General features: G+C 46.9%; 1 protein-coding gene across 14 annotated transcripts in view; it reads left to right on the top strand.

The window, feature by feature from the left end:
• The window catches only part of numb (NUMB endocytic adaptor protein), a 586,620-nt gene that overhangs the window by 456,821 nt on the left and 115,762 nt on the right, over window positions 1-14,037 (top strand). For 2 of the 14 annotated variants that reach the window (XM_045760088.2, XM_045760089.2), the window contains exon 1: window positions 8,999-9,363. The exons of 8 other annotated variants lie outside the window; for them this stretch is intronic. In XM_045760088.2, coding sequence (XP_045616044.1) covers window positions 9,241-9,363 — 123 coding nt within the window. In that variant the 5' untranslated portion in view covers window positions 8,999-9,240. Of the gene's footprint in view, window positions 1-8,979; window positions 9,364-14,037 lie in introns of those variants that run through there. 4 more of the 14 variants (XM_069309833.1, XM_069309834.1, XM_069309835.1 and 1 more) reach the window with 4 other exon arrangements.

Below are 14,037 nucleotides of genomic sequence, written 5' to 3'. Positions count from 1 at the left end.
CCATAGATAGTGGCATGCAAAGTGCTTCTGCCCCCTCTGTTAACAGACATGGTGAGATTCCATCAGGTCCAACAGCCTAGTCACTTTTAGAACGAGCAGATACCTCCTAACCTCATCTCTGGTAATCTCAATATCTTCCAAGTCTGCTTGGTTTATCGCCACCCCTCTTAGTACAGGGACTTTCCTTGCTCTATTGTGATGACCTGGAATCTCTTGCGTACGTCACACACCTCTTTGTCATTCTCTGTGTACCCATCCTTTCCCTTCTTCAGTTTCATCATCTGTTCTTTTACTGTTGTTTTCCTCCTGATGTGGCTGTATAGCTTTTTTGGTTGGGTCTTGGCTTTATTTGCTATGTCATTTTCAAACTCTTCTTCTCTCCTCACACTGAGGTATTTCTTTTTGTAGGTAGTGGCCTTCCCATTTCTGGCCATCTGGTATCTCTCTGCTATCTAGTATCCTGTTATTTCTGTAGTATCTCCATGCCCTTGTGCTTAGCTGCTTTGCTTCCTTACATGCCTGATTGAACCACAGATTTCCCTTTTGCTTTTCGGTTTTTTCTTTCTGGGCCGGGATAAACCTGTTTTCTGCCTCCTGACACTTCTGGGTGATGGAGTCCATTATTCCTTGTACAGACTTTCCATGAGTTCTATCTCCAATGTTCCTGTTAGAAACTTTCTATATCTCATCATAGTTTCCTCTTCGATATTTCAGCCTTTTACTTTTCGTTTTTTCCCTTGGATGGGTTAATCCTACTTCCACCAGATACTTAAATGTGAGGACACTGCAGTCACTCACCTCTTGGGGGTTCTGATTTGACTTTCCTTATGTATTAAGCAGAGTCGCTGCCACTCCTCTTCCCTCCTTCTCTTTCCTTACTATATAGTAGTCCTGTGGAAACACTGTTATGATGCCTGGGAGTTTCGTTTCTGTGAGTGCTATCACATCAGGGAGCCGGTCGGCCAAGCGGACAGCACGCTGGACTTGTGATCCTGTGGTCCCGGGTTCGATCCCGGGCGCCGGCGAGAAACAATGGGCAATGAGTTTCTTTCACCCTATGCCCCTGTTGCCTAGCAGTAAAATAGGTACCTGGGTGTTAGTCAGCTGTCATGGGCTGCTTCCTGGGGGTGGAGGCCTGGTCGAGGACCGGGCCGCGGGGAGGTTATCTCTTGAGGTTATCTTGAGATGATTTCGGAGCTGTTTAGTAGGGACACTAAAGACCCGAAATCATCTCAAGATAACCTCAAGAAGAAGGGTTTTCTTCTTGTGACCTTTCTATAAGTTCACTTATTTTATTTGTAATTCCATCTATGTTTGTGTAAATCACTTTGAAGCTCATTTTCTTCTGTCTACCCTCAGTTACTTCTACTCTTGCTCCATGGACTGGGCTGCATGAGTGGTGATGCTGTGCTGTGCGATACTTAACATATATGGGCTCTGAATATGTTGGGGGTGGGACATGGTTCAGGGGGTGGGGGGAAGGGAGGGCTTGGGAGGTGGAGGAGAAGGGAGGTCATGGGAAGAGGGGGAAGGGTCGACTGGGTGGGCACATAGGGGGCGCTGGTAGGAGGGGGGGGGGGCAGGTAGGACTTCTTTTGGGTGGAAGGTGGGGGGGGGGGGTATGATGCTCCTATCACTGGGGCTGCTGAACTGCTTGTGGAGGGTTCCCCACTCCTTGCTGGAATTGTAGTGTTCAGGACTGTGGTTCCCTGATTTCCTTCTCTCTCATTGCACTCCTTTGCGTCTGCTGCCCTTATTATCTCCTCCCTTTTCATATGCCTCTGAAGGATCGAACATTATGAAATTCGTTACATGTAATAGTTGGTTTCTCTTGCTAGACGGTCCTCTTTTGTGCTCTCGTTCGTGAATACCACCTTTATCAACTGGTCTCTGTTCTTGTTGTACAGGCCAAGCCTGAAAACCCTTTCTATATATTGTTCAACCCTCACCATCTGTACCCTTTTCAAGATCTGTCACTACAACTTTCTCCTTACATCTCCACTCCACTCAACTGGGCCCCTGCTTGTTTCTTAATACATACGATGACTACTGCTCTTGTTTTTTCTCTATCAGCTGGCTAGTACTTCTTGCTGCTTCCTGAGACGTAGCTACTTTCATGGCAGCTTTCTTTTCATGCTGACATCTTCAGGGCTCTTTCTAATCATATCTGCAAATGAGGCTTGTGCTGTAGAAGTCCCTTCTACAGATACATTGCCAGCTTCCTGAGGGATGGTTAGTGTCTGGTACTGAGTAGGATATCCTTTCATACTTTTTATCTCCTCTTTTGTGGCCTTCAGGTCATCCTGTAGGTTGGTTACTGTGTCTCCCTCATTACTCTCAGTTCTTCTCTGAATTCCCCCCCCCCTCCCACATGCGAAGGATCATCTCCTTAATTAGGTCATCTTGTCCCTCACCTTCACCTATGTTTTTGGTGTCTCCATATATATATATGTCGTACTAGTAGCCAGAACGCACTTCTCAGCCTACTATGCAAGGCCCGATTTGCTTAATAAGCCAAGTTTTCCTAAATTAATATATTTTCTCATTTTTTCTTATGAAATGATAAAGCTACCCATTTCATTATGTATGAGGTTAACTTTTTTTTATTGGAGTTAAAATTAACGTAGATATATGACCGAACCAAACCAACCCTACCTAACCTAACCTATCTTTATAGGTTAGGTTAGGTTCGGTAGCAGAAAAAGTTAGGTTAGGTTAGGTAGGTTAGGTAGTCGAAAAACAATTAATTCATGAAAACTTGGCTTATTAGGCAAATCGGGCCATGCATAGTAGGCTGAGAAGTGCGTTCTGGCTATTAGGTACGACATATATATATATATATATATATATATATATATATTATATATATATATATATTATATATATATATATATTATATATATATATATATATAATTAGTGCGTGTGTGTGTGTACTCACCTATTTGTGCTTGCGGAGGTTGAGTTGTGTACCGAATCCGATTTTTCTGTGTGTGTACTTACCTAATTACTTACCTAATTGTGCTTGCGGGGGTTGAGCTCTGGCTCTTTGGTCCCGCCTCTCAACCGTCAATCAACTGGTGTACAGATTCCTGAGCCTATTGGGCTCTATCATATCTACATTTGAAACTGTGAATGGAGTCAGCCTCCACCACATCACTTCCTAATGCATTCCATTTGCTAACTACTCTGACACTGAAAAAGTTCTTTCTAACGTCTCTGTGGCTCATTTGGGTACTCAGCTTCCACCTGTGTCCCCTTGTTCGCGTCCCACCAGTGTTGAAAAGTTCGTCCTTGTTTACCCGGTCGATTCCCCTGAGGATTTTGTAGGTTGTGATCATGTCCCCCCTTACTCTTCTGTCTTCCAGTGTCGTGAGGTGCATTTCCCGCAGCCTTTCCTCATAACTCATGCCTCTTAGTTCTGGGACTAGTCTAGTAGCATACCTTTGGACTTTTTCCAGCTTCGTCTTGTGCTTGACAAGGTACGGGCTCCATGCTGGGGCCGCATACTCCAGGATTGGTCTTACATATGTGGTGTACAAGATTCTGAATGATTCCTTACACAGGTTCCTGAACGCCGTTCTGATGTTAGCCAGCCTCGCATATGCCGCAGACGTTATTCTCTTTATGTGGGCTTCAGGAGACAGGTTTGGTGTGATATCAACTCCTAGATCTTTCTCTCTGTCTGTTTCATTAAGTACTTCATCTCCTATTCTGTATCCTGTGCCTGGCCTCCTGTTTCCACTGCCTAGTTTCATTACTTTGCATTTACTCGGGTTGAACTTCAACAGCCATTTGTTGGACCATTCACTCAGTCTATCCAGGTCATCTTGTAGCCTCCTACTATCATCCTCTGTTTCAATCCTCCTCATAATTTTTGCATCGTCGGCAAACATTGAGAGGAACGAATCTATACCCTCTGGGAGATCATTTACATATACCAGAAACAGTATAGGTCCAAGGACTGACCCCTGCGGGACTCCACTTGTGACGTCTCGCCAATCTGAGACCTCACCCCTCACACAGACTCGTTGTCTCCTGTTGCTTAGGTATTCCTCTATCCACCGGAGTACCTTCCCTCTCACTCCAGCCTGCATCTCCAACTTTCGCACTAGCCTCTTGTGTGGCACTGTATCAAAGGCTTTCTGACAATCCAAAAATATGCAGTCTGCCCACCCTTCTCTTTCTTGCCTTATTTTTGTTGCCTGGTCGTAGAATTCAAGTAACCCTGTGAGGCAGGACCTGCCATCCCTGAACCCATGTTGATGCTGTGTTACAAAGTTCCTTCGCTCCAGATGCTCCACTAGTTTTTTTCGCACAATCTTCTCCATCAGCTTGCATGGTATGCAGGTTAGGGACACTGGCCTGTAGTTCAGTGCCTCCTGTCTATCCCCTTTCTTGTATATCGGGACTACGTTAGCTGCTTTCCAAGTATCTGGCAGTTCCCCTGTTGCCAGTGATTTGTTATACACTATGGAGAGTGGTAGGCTCAGTTCTCTTGCTCCTTCCTTTAGAACCCAAGGGGAGATTCCATCTGGGCCTATAGCCTTCGTCACGTCCAACTCTAGTAAACACTTCCTTACTTCCCCACTGGTAATCTCAAACTCTTCCAGTGGTTCCTGGTTAGCTATTCCCTCACTTACCTCTGGAATTTCTCCTTGTTCTAAGGTGAAGACCTCCTGGAATTTCTTATTCAATTCCTCACACACTTCCTTGTCATTTGTAGTGAATCCTTCCGCCCCTATCCTTAATCTCATAACCTGTTCCTTTACTGTTGTTTTTCTCCTAATGTGGCTATGCAACAATTTAGGCTGAGTCTTTGCCTTGCTTGCGATGTCATTTTCGTATTGTCTTTCTGCCTCTCTTCTCATCCTGACATATTCATTCCTGGCATTCTGGTATCTTTCTCTGCTCTCCAGTGTCCTGTTATTCCTATAGTTTCTCCATGCCCTTTTACTTTGCTGCTTAGCTAGCCTACATCTTTGATTAAACCATGGGTTTCTCATCTTCATTTCTCTGTTTTCCTTTTGGACTGGGACAAACTTGTTTGCTGCGTCCTTGCACTTCTGCGTGATGTAATAATGTGTGTGTGTGTGTGTGTGTGTGTGTGTGTGTACTCACCTATATGTACTCACCTATATGTGCTTGCAGGATCGAGCATTGACTCTTGGATCCCGCCTTTCTAGCTATCGGTTGTTTACAGCAATGACTCCTGTCCCATTTCCCTATCATACCTAGTTTTAAAAGTATGAATAGTATTTGCTTCCACAACCTGTTCCCCAAGTGCATTCCATTTTTCTACTACTCTCACGCTAAAAGAAAACTTCCTAACATCTCTGTGACTCATCTGAGTTTCCAGTTTCCACCCATGTCCCCTCGTTCTGTTATTATTACGTGTGAACATTTGATCTATTTCCACTTTGTCAATTCCCCTGAGTATTTTATATGTCCCTATCATATCTCCTCTCTCCCTTCTTTTCTCTAGTGTCGTAAGGTTCAGTTCCTTCAGCCGCTCTTCATATCCCATCCCTCGTAGCTCTGGGACAAGCCTCGTCGCAAACCTCTGAACCTTCTCCAGTTTCTTTATGTGTTTCTTCAGGTGGGGGCTCCATGATGGCGCGGCATACTCTAAGACGGGTCTCACGTAGGCAGTGTAAAGCGCCCCCTCAGTGTAAAGTGTGTGTGTGTGTGTGTGTAAAATCACGAAAATTAACATGTGATGAAAAAGTGACAGTGTCAGACCACGAAGGAAGAATTGAAACAGGAATTTCCTTAAGTATTTCGTATTTAATAATACATCTTCAGAAGAGTCGATGTATTCGTGGTCTGACACTCATAATATATATATATATATATATATATATATATATATATATATATATATATATATATATATATATATAATATATATATATATATATTATATATATATAATATAATACACACACACTGGGGAAGGGGGTCAGGATAAAAATTTGGGATGGGACGGGGGAAAGGAATGATGCCCAACCACTTTGAACGGTCGGGGATTGAACGCTGACCTGCGTGAAGCAACACCGTCGCTCTGCCATTCAGTCGAGTGCTGGGAGATGGAGCGGGAGGTTGGTGCCTGGGTGGAGGTGCAACCCTGCCTCCAAATAGACAGTACGTTTTAATACTAAATGTAATAAGTACATTCCTGACTGTTTGCAAAGTACATAAATACACTTAATTGTGCTCTTACATTTACCTCTCAGTATATTCTCCTAATTTTCTGATAATACACTCAAAATTTTTAGGTTAAAGTTTTCGTGTTCAATTCTATATACACAAGTTTTAAATATAAAGAATTTCTTTTTCAGTTTTATTAAACAATAAATTAACAATTAAACAGATTATATAAAAAATTTGAAAATATCCTGAGTTTGTAATATATTGAAAGACTAGTTTTGTTTTATTAGTTTTATAAAATTGTAATACCAATATAGCTATAGGTTAAGTACTAATTGTAATTAAGAAGCAATAAAATGCTTTTTACAAGCTTGTCCTCCCACACTCCCAAGGTCGTCTCTGGTCGTGGTTTTCTATACAGGTTTTCAGGTAAACTCTAATATTCACAATGTTTTATTTCATTCCTTGTTACGAGAGAGGTGCGATGCTGGCGATTGTGTTTATGTCCTATGCTTATAGTCAGGAATGTACTTATTACATTTAGTATTAAAGCGTACTGTCTGTTCGGAGGATGGACTGGGGAATGATGTGTGATGATTGGGGGAGTGGGTGTCACACTTTGGTGGGCGGGGATTGGGCGTAAAGAGAGAGAGAGATAGATAGATAGATATGGGAAAGGGGAGGGACAGGTAAACAAAATTTAGGTGTTAAGAGCCTACTCCCACTGAGACGAACAGTGTAATGTGAACCTCTATAAATTTGGGTTCTAAGAAGCTCTATGTTATATTTTAAGTGACTGTGTACACCTTATTGATGACCTAGAGAGAGGTGCCTACCACCAGCTCGCCCACTAAGCACAACACAGGTGAATATGGTGGTGACTCCCGACTTCCCTTGACGGCAGACATGACCATACATGACAGACAGCAGGCTCCTCCTCCTCCACCAAAATACCATCTTATCCTGTCCTTCTGGTGTCAATCAAAATTGAAATAATTTTCTACGCGGTACTGCCCACTTTGGGGGGATCAATCACTGATCACAAGTGATCATAGTGATGACCATGATCAATCGAAATTACAACGAGTATAAGAAATATTGCCGGAACAACCGTGAACATCTTCAAGAGAAAACTACATTGTTTTCTTAAAGAAGTGCCGGACCAACCGGGCTGTGGTGGGTATGTGGGCCTGCGGGCCGCTCCAAGCAATAGCCTGGTGGACCAAACTCTCACAAGTCAAGCCTGGCCTCATGCCGGGCTTGGGGAGTAGAACTACTCCCAGAACCCCATCAACCAGGTGTGCTTGGCTCTGCAGGCGATGAGTCACAATAACGTGGCTGAAGTATGATGACCAGACCACACACTAGAAGGTGAAGGGACGACCCCGTTTCGTCGTCGTCCCTTCACCTTCTAGTGTGTGGTCTGGTCAACATGGTTGGCTCTAATTCCACTTTACAAACCATATACTGTATTTGGTTTATGCTATGGCACCCATCTGACTCCCACTCACTGTAGAACCCGTCTTAAAAACGTCACTTTTGGCTCGTATGCGCACTATGGCCAAATTTGGACGTAATTTGAAATGAAATAGACTCACAAAAGTGACGTACTGTTCCGTTTTCTGTTTGAGTCTTCCGGCTTACTCGGCAAGCTTAGAAAAGGATTCTTTCCATGTGTGTATTCACCTAGTTGTGCTTGTGGGGGTTGAGCTCTGCTCTTTCTACCCGCCTCTCAACTGTCTATCATTCAACTGTTACTAACTAGTAAATCATCCCCCCCCCACACACACATACATATATATATATATATATATATATATATATATATATATATATATATATATATATATATATATATATATATATATATATATATATATATATATATATGCACGCACGCGTAAGCGCGCGCGGGCGTACGTGTGCGCGTGCGCGTGTACTCGCCTAGTTGTACTTGCGGGGGTTGAGCTTTGGCTCTTTGGTCCCGCCTCTCAACCGTCAATCAACTGGTGTACAGATTCCCGAGCTTTTCGAGCTCTTATCATATCTACACTTGAAACTGTGTGTGGAGTCAGCCTCCACCACATCACTTCTCTAGTGCATTCCATTTACTAACTACTCTGACACTGAAAAAGTTCTTTCTAATGTGTCTGTGGCTCATTTGGTTACTCAGCTTCCTCCTGTGTTCCCTTGTGCGTGTACCACCCGTGTTAAATAAACTTTTTCATTCTTGTCTACCCTGTCAATTACCTTGAGGAGTTTGTATGTGGTGATCATGTCTCCCCGAGCTGCTCTTTTTCAGCGACGTGAGGTACAGTACACGCAGCCTTTCCTCGTAACTCATGCCTCTTAGTTATGGGACTAGCTTAGTTCTTAGTTCTGAAGTTTTCAAGATTGATATGTTTGTCCTGCACACCGCCCCCCATCCAGTGGGCAGCGGTGGATAGGTTACAATCACTTAGTTACTACCTACAGTCAGCAAACTGGGGATATTTGGCTAAGATTTCTGGTAGCAGATCATTTTGAGTGAAATATTTACTGTGCACATGAGAGGCTTTGTGGCTGCACACACTTTGTCCCCCCCCCTTACTCTCTTGGTCACTCCCCGACTCTCTCTGTCCCTTCTCCCGGCACCTTTCCCAGAGGTTACAACCCCCCCCCCCTCATACTGGCCCCTTTTGTCCGTGTCCCCACCCTCCCTATTCCATCGTGCCCTTACCCTCCCCATTCCACCGAGCCCCCACCCTCCCCATTCCACCGGGGTCCCAGCCCTTGTGTATCTCAGTGTCACTTCCTGTCCCCCCCCCCTTGCTTAGCGTACACCCCCGCCAGAGAGGAGTGGGAGTGTCAGTGTGGTGGTGGCGTGTGATGGGGAGAGTGCGAGCGAGGCGGACACACAAGGACAGGTGACTGGCAGTACTCCCGCCACAACTCCCGCACACTCGCCGCCTCTACCCAACATTTTGTGCGCTGCAATAAGCGACGTGGTGCCAATTTCCCGTGAACATTTGCACGTGATCTGTTGGGCGGAGGAGTTGGAGGAACGGCCGTTGTTGTGTGAGAAGTGTTGGTGCGAGAAGAAGGGGAGAGTATGAGTTGGCCAGGACCTCCCCGGCCCCGCGCCTGCAGCAGCGGCTCCGACTGGAGCAGCACCCACAGGACCCACAAGCCCCTGGCTGGCACCTTCTCTGAGCCACGCTTGTGTTCCACCACGGTGAGCTCCTCTGACCCAACATGTTTGTTAAGGTTCGTGGGCACCTCTGCTGCCCTACACTGTCAGGAAGCCTACACACACCAGGCTTTGTGATGCTATGATCATCTCTTAAGGATTATTGGTTTGTCATTGAGCAGCAGGCGATGGTTATTCATTAGTGTAATGTTGGAGTGTGACCCAGTTCCTGGCGGTAAAGTTCACACATTGAGTTCCCCCTAAGACCTGGATGGCCCACCCTCACCCCGGGGCCAAGACCCAGCTGCCCCACCCTCACCCCGGGGCCAAGACCCAGCTGCCCCACCCTCACCCCGGGGCCAAGACCTGGCTGGCCCACCCTCACCCCGGGGCCAAGACCTGGCTGGCCCACCCTCACCCCGGGGCCAAGACCTGGCTGGCCCACCCTCACCCCGGGGCCAAGACCTGGCTGGCCCACCCTCACCCCGGGGCCAAGACCTGGCTGGCCCACCCTCACCCCGGGGCCAAGACCTGGCTGGCCCACCCTCACCCCGGGGCCAAGACCTGGCTGGCCCACCCTCACCCCGGGGCCAAGACCTGGCTGGCCCACCCTCACCCCGGGGCCAAGACCTGGCTGGCCCACCCTCACCCCGGGGCCAAGACCTGGCTGGCCCACCCTCACCCCGGGGCCAAGACCTGGCTGGCCCACCCTCACCCCGGGGCCAAGACCTGGCTGGCCCACCCTCACCCCGGGGCCAAGACCTGGCTGGCCCACCCTCACCCCGGGGCCAAGACCTGGCTGGCCCACCCTCACCCCGGGGCCAAGACCTGGCTGGCCCACCCTCACCCCGGGGCCAAGACCTGGCTGGCCCACCCTCACCCCGGGGCCAAGACCTGGCTGGCCCACCCTCACCCCGGGGCCAAGACCTGGCTGGCCCACCCTCACCCCGGGGCCAAGACCTGGCTGGCCCACCCTCACCCCGGGGCCAAGACCTCGCTGGCCCACCCTCACCCCGGGGCCAAGACCTGGCTGGCCCACCTTCACCCCGGGGCCAAGACCTGGCTGGCACACCCTCACCCCGGGGCCAAGACCTGGCTGGCCCCACCCTCACCCCGGGGCCAAGACCTGGCTGGCCCCACCCTCACCCCGGGGCCAAGACCTGGCTGGCCCACCCTCACCCCGGGGCCAAGACCTGGCTGGCCCACCCTCACCCCGGGGCCAAGACCTGGCTGGCCCACCCTCACCCCGGGGCCAAGACCTGGCTGGCCCCACCCTCACCCCGGGGCCAAGACCTGGCTGGCCCCACCCTCACCCCGGGGCCAAGACCTGGCTGGCCCCACCCTCACCCCGGGGCCAAGACCTGGCTGGCCCACCCTCACCCCGGGGCCAAGACCTGGCTGGCCCACCCTCACCCCGGGGCCAAGACCTGGCTGGCCCACCCTCACCCCGGTGGGAGCCCGTAACAGCTGTCTAACTCCCAGGTACCTATTTACTGCTAGGTAACAGAGGCATCAGGGTGAAAAAACTGCCCATTTTCTTTTCTGCCATCACCGGGGATCGAATTCGGACCCTAGGACTGTGAGTCCAGAGCGATGTCTACTCAGCTACCAGGGCCCCCTTGTCCACACCTGATCAGGTGTAGACAGTGTAGTGTGCGGCCAGTGTGTGGGGGGGGGGGAGGAGGTGGTATGTATGTATATATTAGCTGGTATCAAAGCACATACACAGGGACCTTGAGGTGATTCCGGGGCTTAACGACCCCGCGGCCCGGTCGTCGACCGGGCCTCCTGGTTGCTGGACTGATCAACCAGGCTGTTGGACGCGGCTGCTCGCAGCCTGACGTATGAGTCACAGCCTGGTTGGTCAGGTATTCTTTGGAGGTGCTTATCCAGTTCACTCTTGAACACTGTGAGGGGTCGACCAGTTATGCCCCTTATGTGTAGTGGAAGCGCGTTGAACAGTCTCGGGCCTCTGATGTTGATAGTTCTCTCTGAGTACCTGTTGCACCTCTGTTCTTCAACGGGGGTATTCTGCACATCCTGCCATGCCTTCTGGTCTCATGTGCTGTTATTTCTGTGTGCAGGTTTGGGACCAGCCCCTCTACTATTTTCCACGTGTAAATTATTATGTATCTCTCCCGCCTGCGCTCAAGAAATACAGATTTAGGCTCTTAATTTAGTCGGTCCCAGTAGTTTAGATGTTTTACTGAGTGGATTCTAGCAGTAAAGGATCTCTGCACGCTCTCCAGGTCAGCAATTTCTCCAGCTTTGAAAGGGGCTGTCATTGTGCAGCAGTACTCCACTCTAGAGAGCACTAGCGTCTTGAAGAGTATCATCATCGGTATAGCATCTCTAGTGTGAAAAGTTCTTGTTATCCAACCTGTCATTTTTTCTTGCAGTTGTGACGGCTACTTTATTGTGTTCTTTAAAGGTAAAGTCTTCTGACATGAGTACACCCAGATCCTTTACATTCCCTTTACGTTCTATGTTATGATTTGACTATGTTTTGTACGTGGTTTTTATATTTTAATTTTTTCGGGACGGTGCCACCACCCTCATAGACCAGAGAGGTGCCGGGAGAGACGCGGACAATGAGACGATAATATTCCTGGAGTACATGAGGTGTAGGCAGGAGTGAGTGGTAAAGGGATCCCGGCCCCTGCACTTGAATAATTCTGATACCACTTATGTTCACTATAGAGAGTAATGGAGCAGAGATGAACACTCACGTATTGGCATCACCCTAATTGGCGGGGGAGGGGGAGAGCTCTAGGTAAGGGCAGGAAAGGGAGCGGTAATCCCAGGAACACTTCACCAGCTACCATTAATAAACCAGTGGGTCAATTTAAAATATTCCTTCAACACTTTAGAAGGATAATCTCGAACTGTGGTTCCCTAATAGAAGTGAATTAAATGGTGAGTACAAGGTGGTGAGTACAAGAGTGGTTGTTCTCCGTATTCCATTCGTTTAAGAAATCTCCTTTTATTTGAAGGTGAGCCACTACCAGAATATTCAGATTGTAAACTCTGTGATTAACCTTTAATGCATTCACTAGAACATTATATTGATGAATGTGAAACCGTAAAGGACTTTAGACCTCCTGGCCTCTTGTACCACCAACTGTGTAACTATTTTATTGACTCAGGTGTTCTAGACGACATCCTAACAATTTATCCAAAATTTGCTTGTCCATTTAAAAGAATGAAGAACAATTTTTATTTATATTACTTCTAAGCTGCATCACTTATGAACCCATCCCTGCCCTTGTGTGGCAGTGCACAATAGAAAGTTGTTTTCACATATTCATACATTAAAACATTGATTGTAACCATGATATATATGTGCTTCAGCCTACAGTTTAGACCCATTGTCTTATGTATGACCCTCTGTCCTGCGTGACAGTGAATACCAGCATTATCCTCACTTTAATAAGACTGATTAAATTAATATAATAATTGAAATCCTCAGATTAGGCAAAATTCTAATTAAATTTTGTCAATAAAGATGTTAATAACTTAATTTGAAACGGGAGGAGAGTACTCAAGGCGGGAAAAGTGATTTCAAATGTCAGAGCATGTGGTACCATCCCTGAGGATGACGTCTCGCATAATCTATCCTGGCATTTCCCGGCTGTTGTTGCTTCAAGACCCTAAACATTAGGTTGTCCGACTTAATGTCCGTTCGACATTAAGACGGATGGACGGAAGTCCATAATGTCTGACACCATTATTCCCAGATTCTTTGGAAGCAAGAACATTGCATAACTTGGTCAGAAGGCCAATCCGGCCAAACGAGGCGGTTCCTATCTATATACTACTAAAAAACCCGGCCCCCATTTAAAATATAATTCTGAATAAATATGATGCCAAAACGTACAAGTTAAAATATAATAGACACACCTGCAGGAGGCCAAATGGCAAAGAGTTAGAGCTAGCAACATAAAAGAGAGGCAAGAAGGAGCAAAGGTTAAGTCAGGTCACGTTTGTTAAGAAGGTTGGAGCATTAAAGTATATACTGAGTCATAAGAGTCAACAGCAACAAAGCCAGAACTGAGGTTCATGTTGGGTTGGTTGGGTATCAGAGCCGTGCCAAAAACGTGTCGTCTGTGAAGAACAGAGGCAGGAAAGATTTTAAAGACCAATCGTAGGATGAATAAAGTCCCTAGTATAACTCGTACCTTTTTTTTATTATGGGACTTGATAATGGTCCAGGACGGACCAACTCGTCGTCAATTCTTCATTTTCATATTTGTGGGTTGGGCGTCTAGAATGCAGAGGTGTTATACACGGACTTGGCAAAGGTATTTGGTAAATGCGACCATGTAGTGATAGCCCTTAAAATGAGGTCAGTGGGAACAACAGGTAAAGTAGGACGATGGATAATGTTTCCTGTCACACAGGATGCAGAGTAAGTCAAAATAAAAGTCCAAGCACAAGGGGGAAGCTCTGTACCTCAGGGTACAGTTCTTGCACCACTGCTTTTTCTTGTTCTCATATCAGATATTGGCAAAAATACAAATCACAGCTTCGTATCATCCTCTGCAGATGACACAAACATCAATATATAAATTACTTCTGTAGAAGATATTGAAAAACCACAAGCTGATATTAATAGTTTTCGATTGGGCAGGAGAAAATTATATGGTTTAACAGTGTTAAATTCCAGGTACTTAGGTATGGGAAAAAACGAAGACCTTAAACATAATACAGGGTACGAAA

The sequence above is a fragment of the Procambarus clarkii genome, chromosome 66 (genome assembly GCF_040958095.1).
Source record: "Procambarus clarkii isolate CNS0578487 chromosome 66, FALCON_Pclarkii_2.0, whole genome shotgun sequence".
NCBI classification, from domain to species: Eukaryota; Metazoa; Arthropoda; class Malacostraca; order Decapoda; family Cambaridae; genus Procambarus; species Procambarus clarkii.
This window is presented reverse-complemented; position numbering and strand designations above follow the sequence as displayed.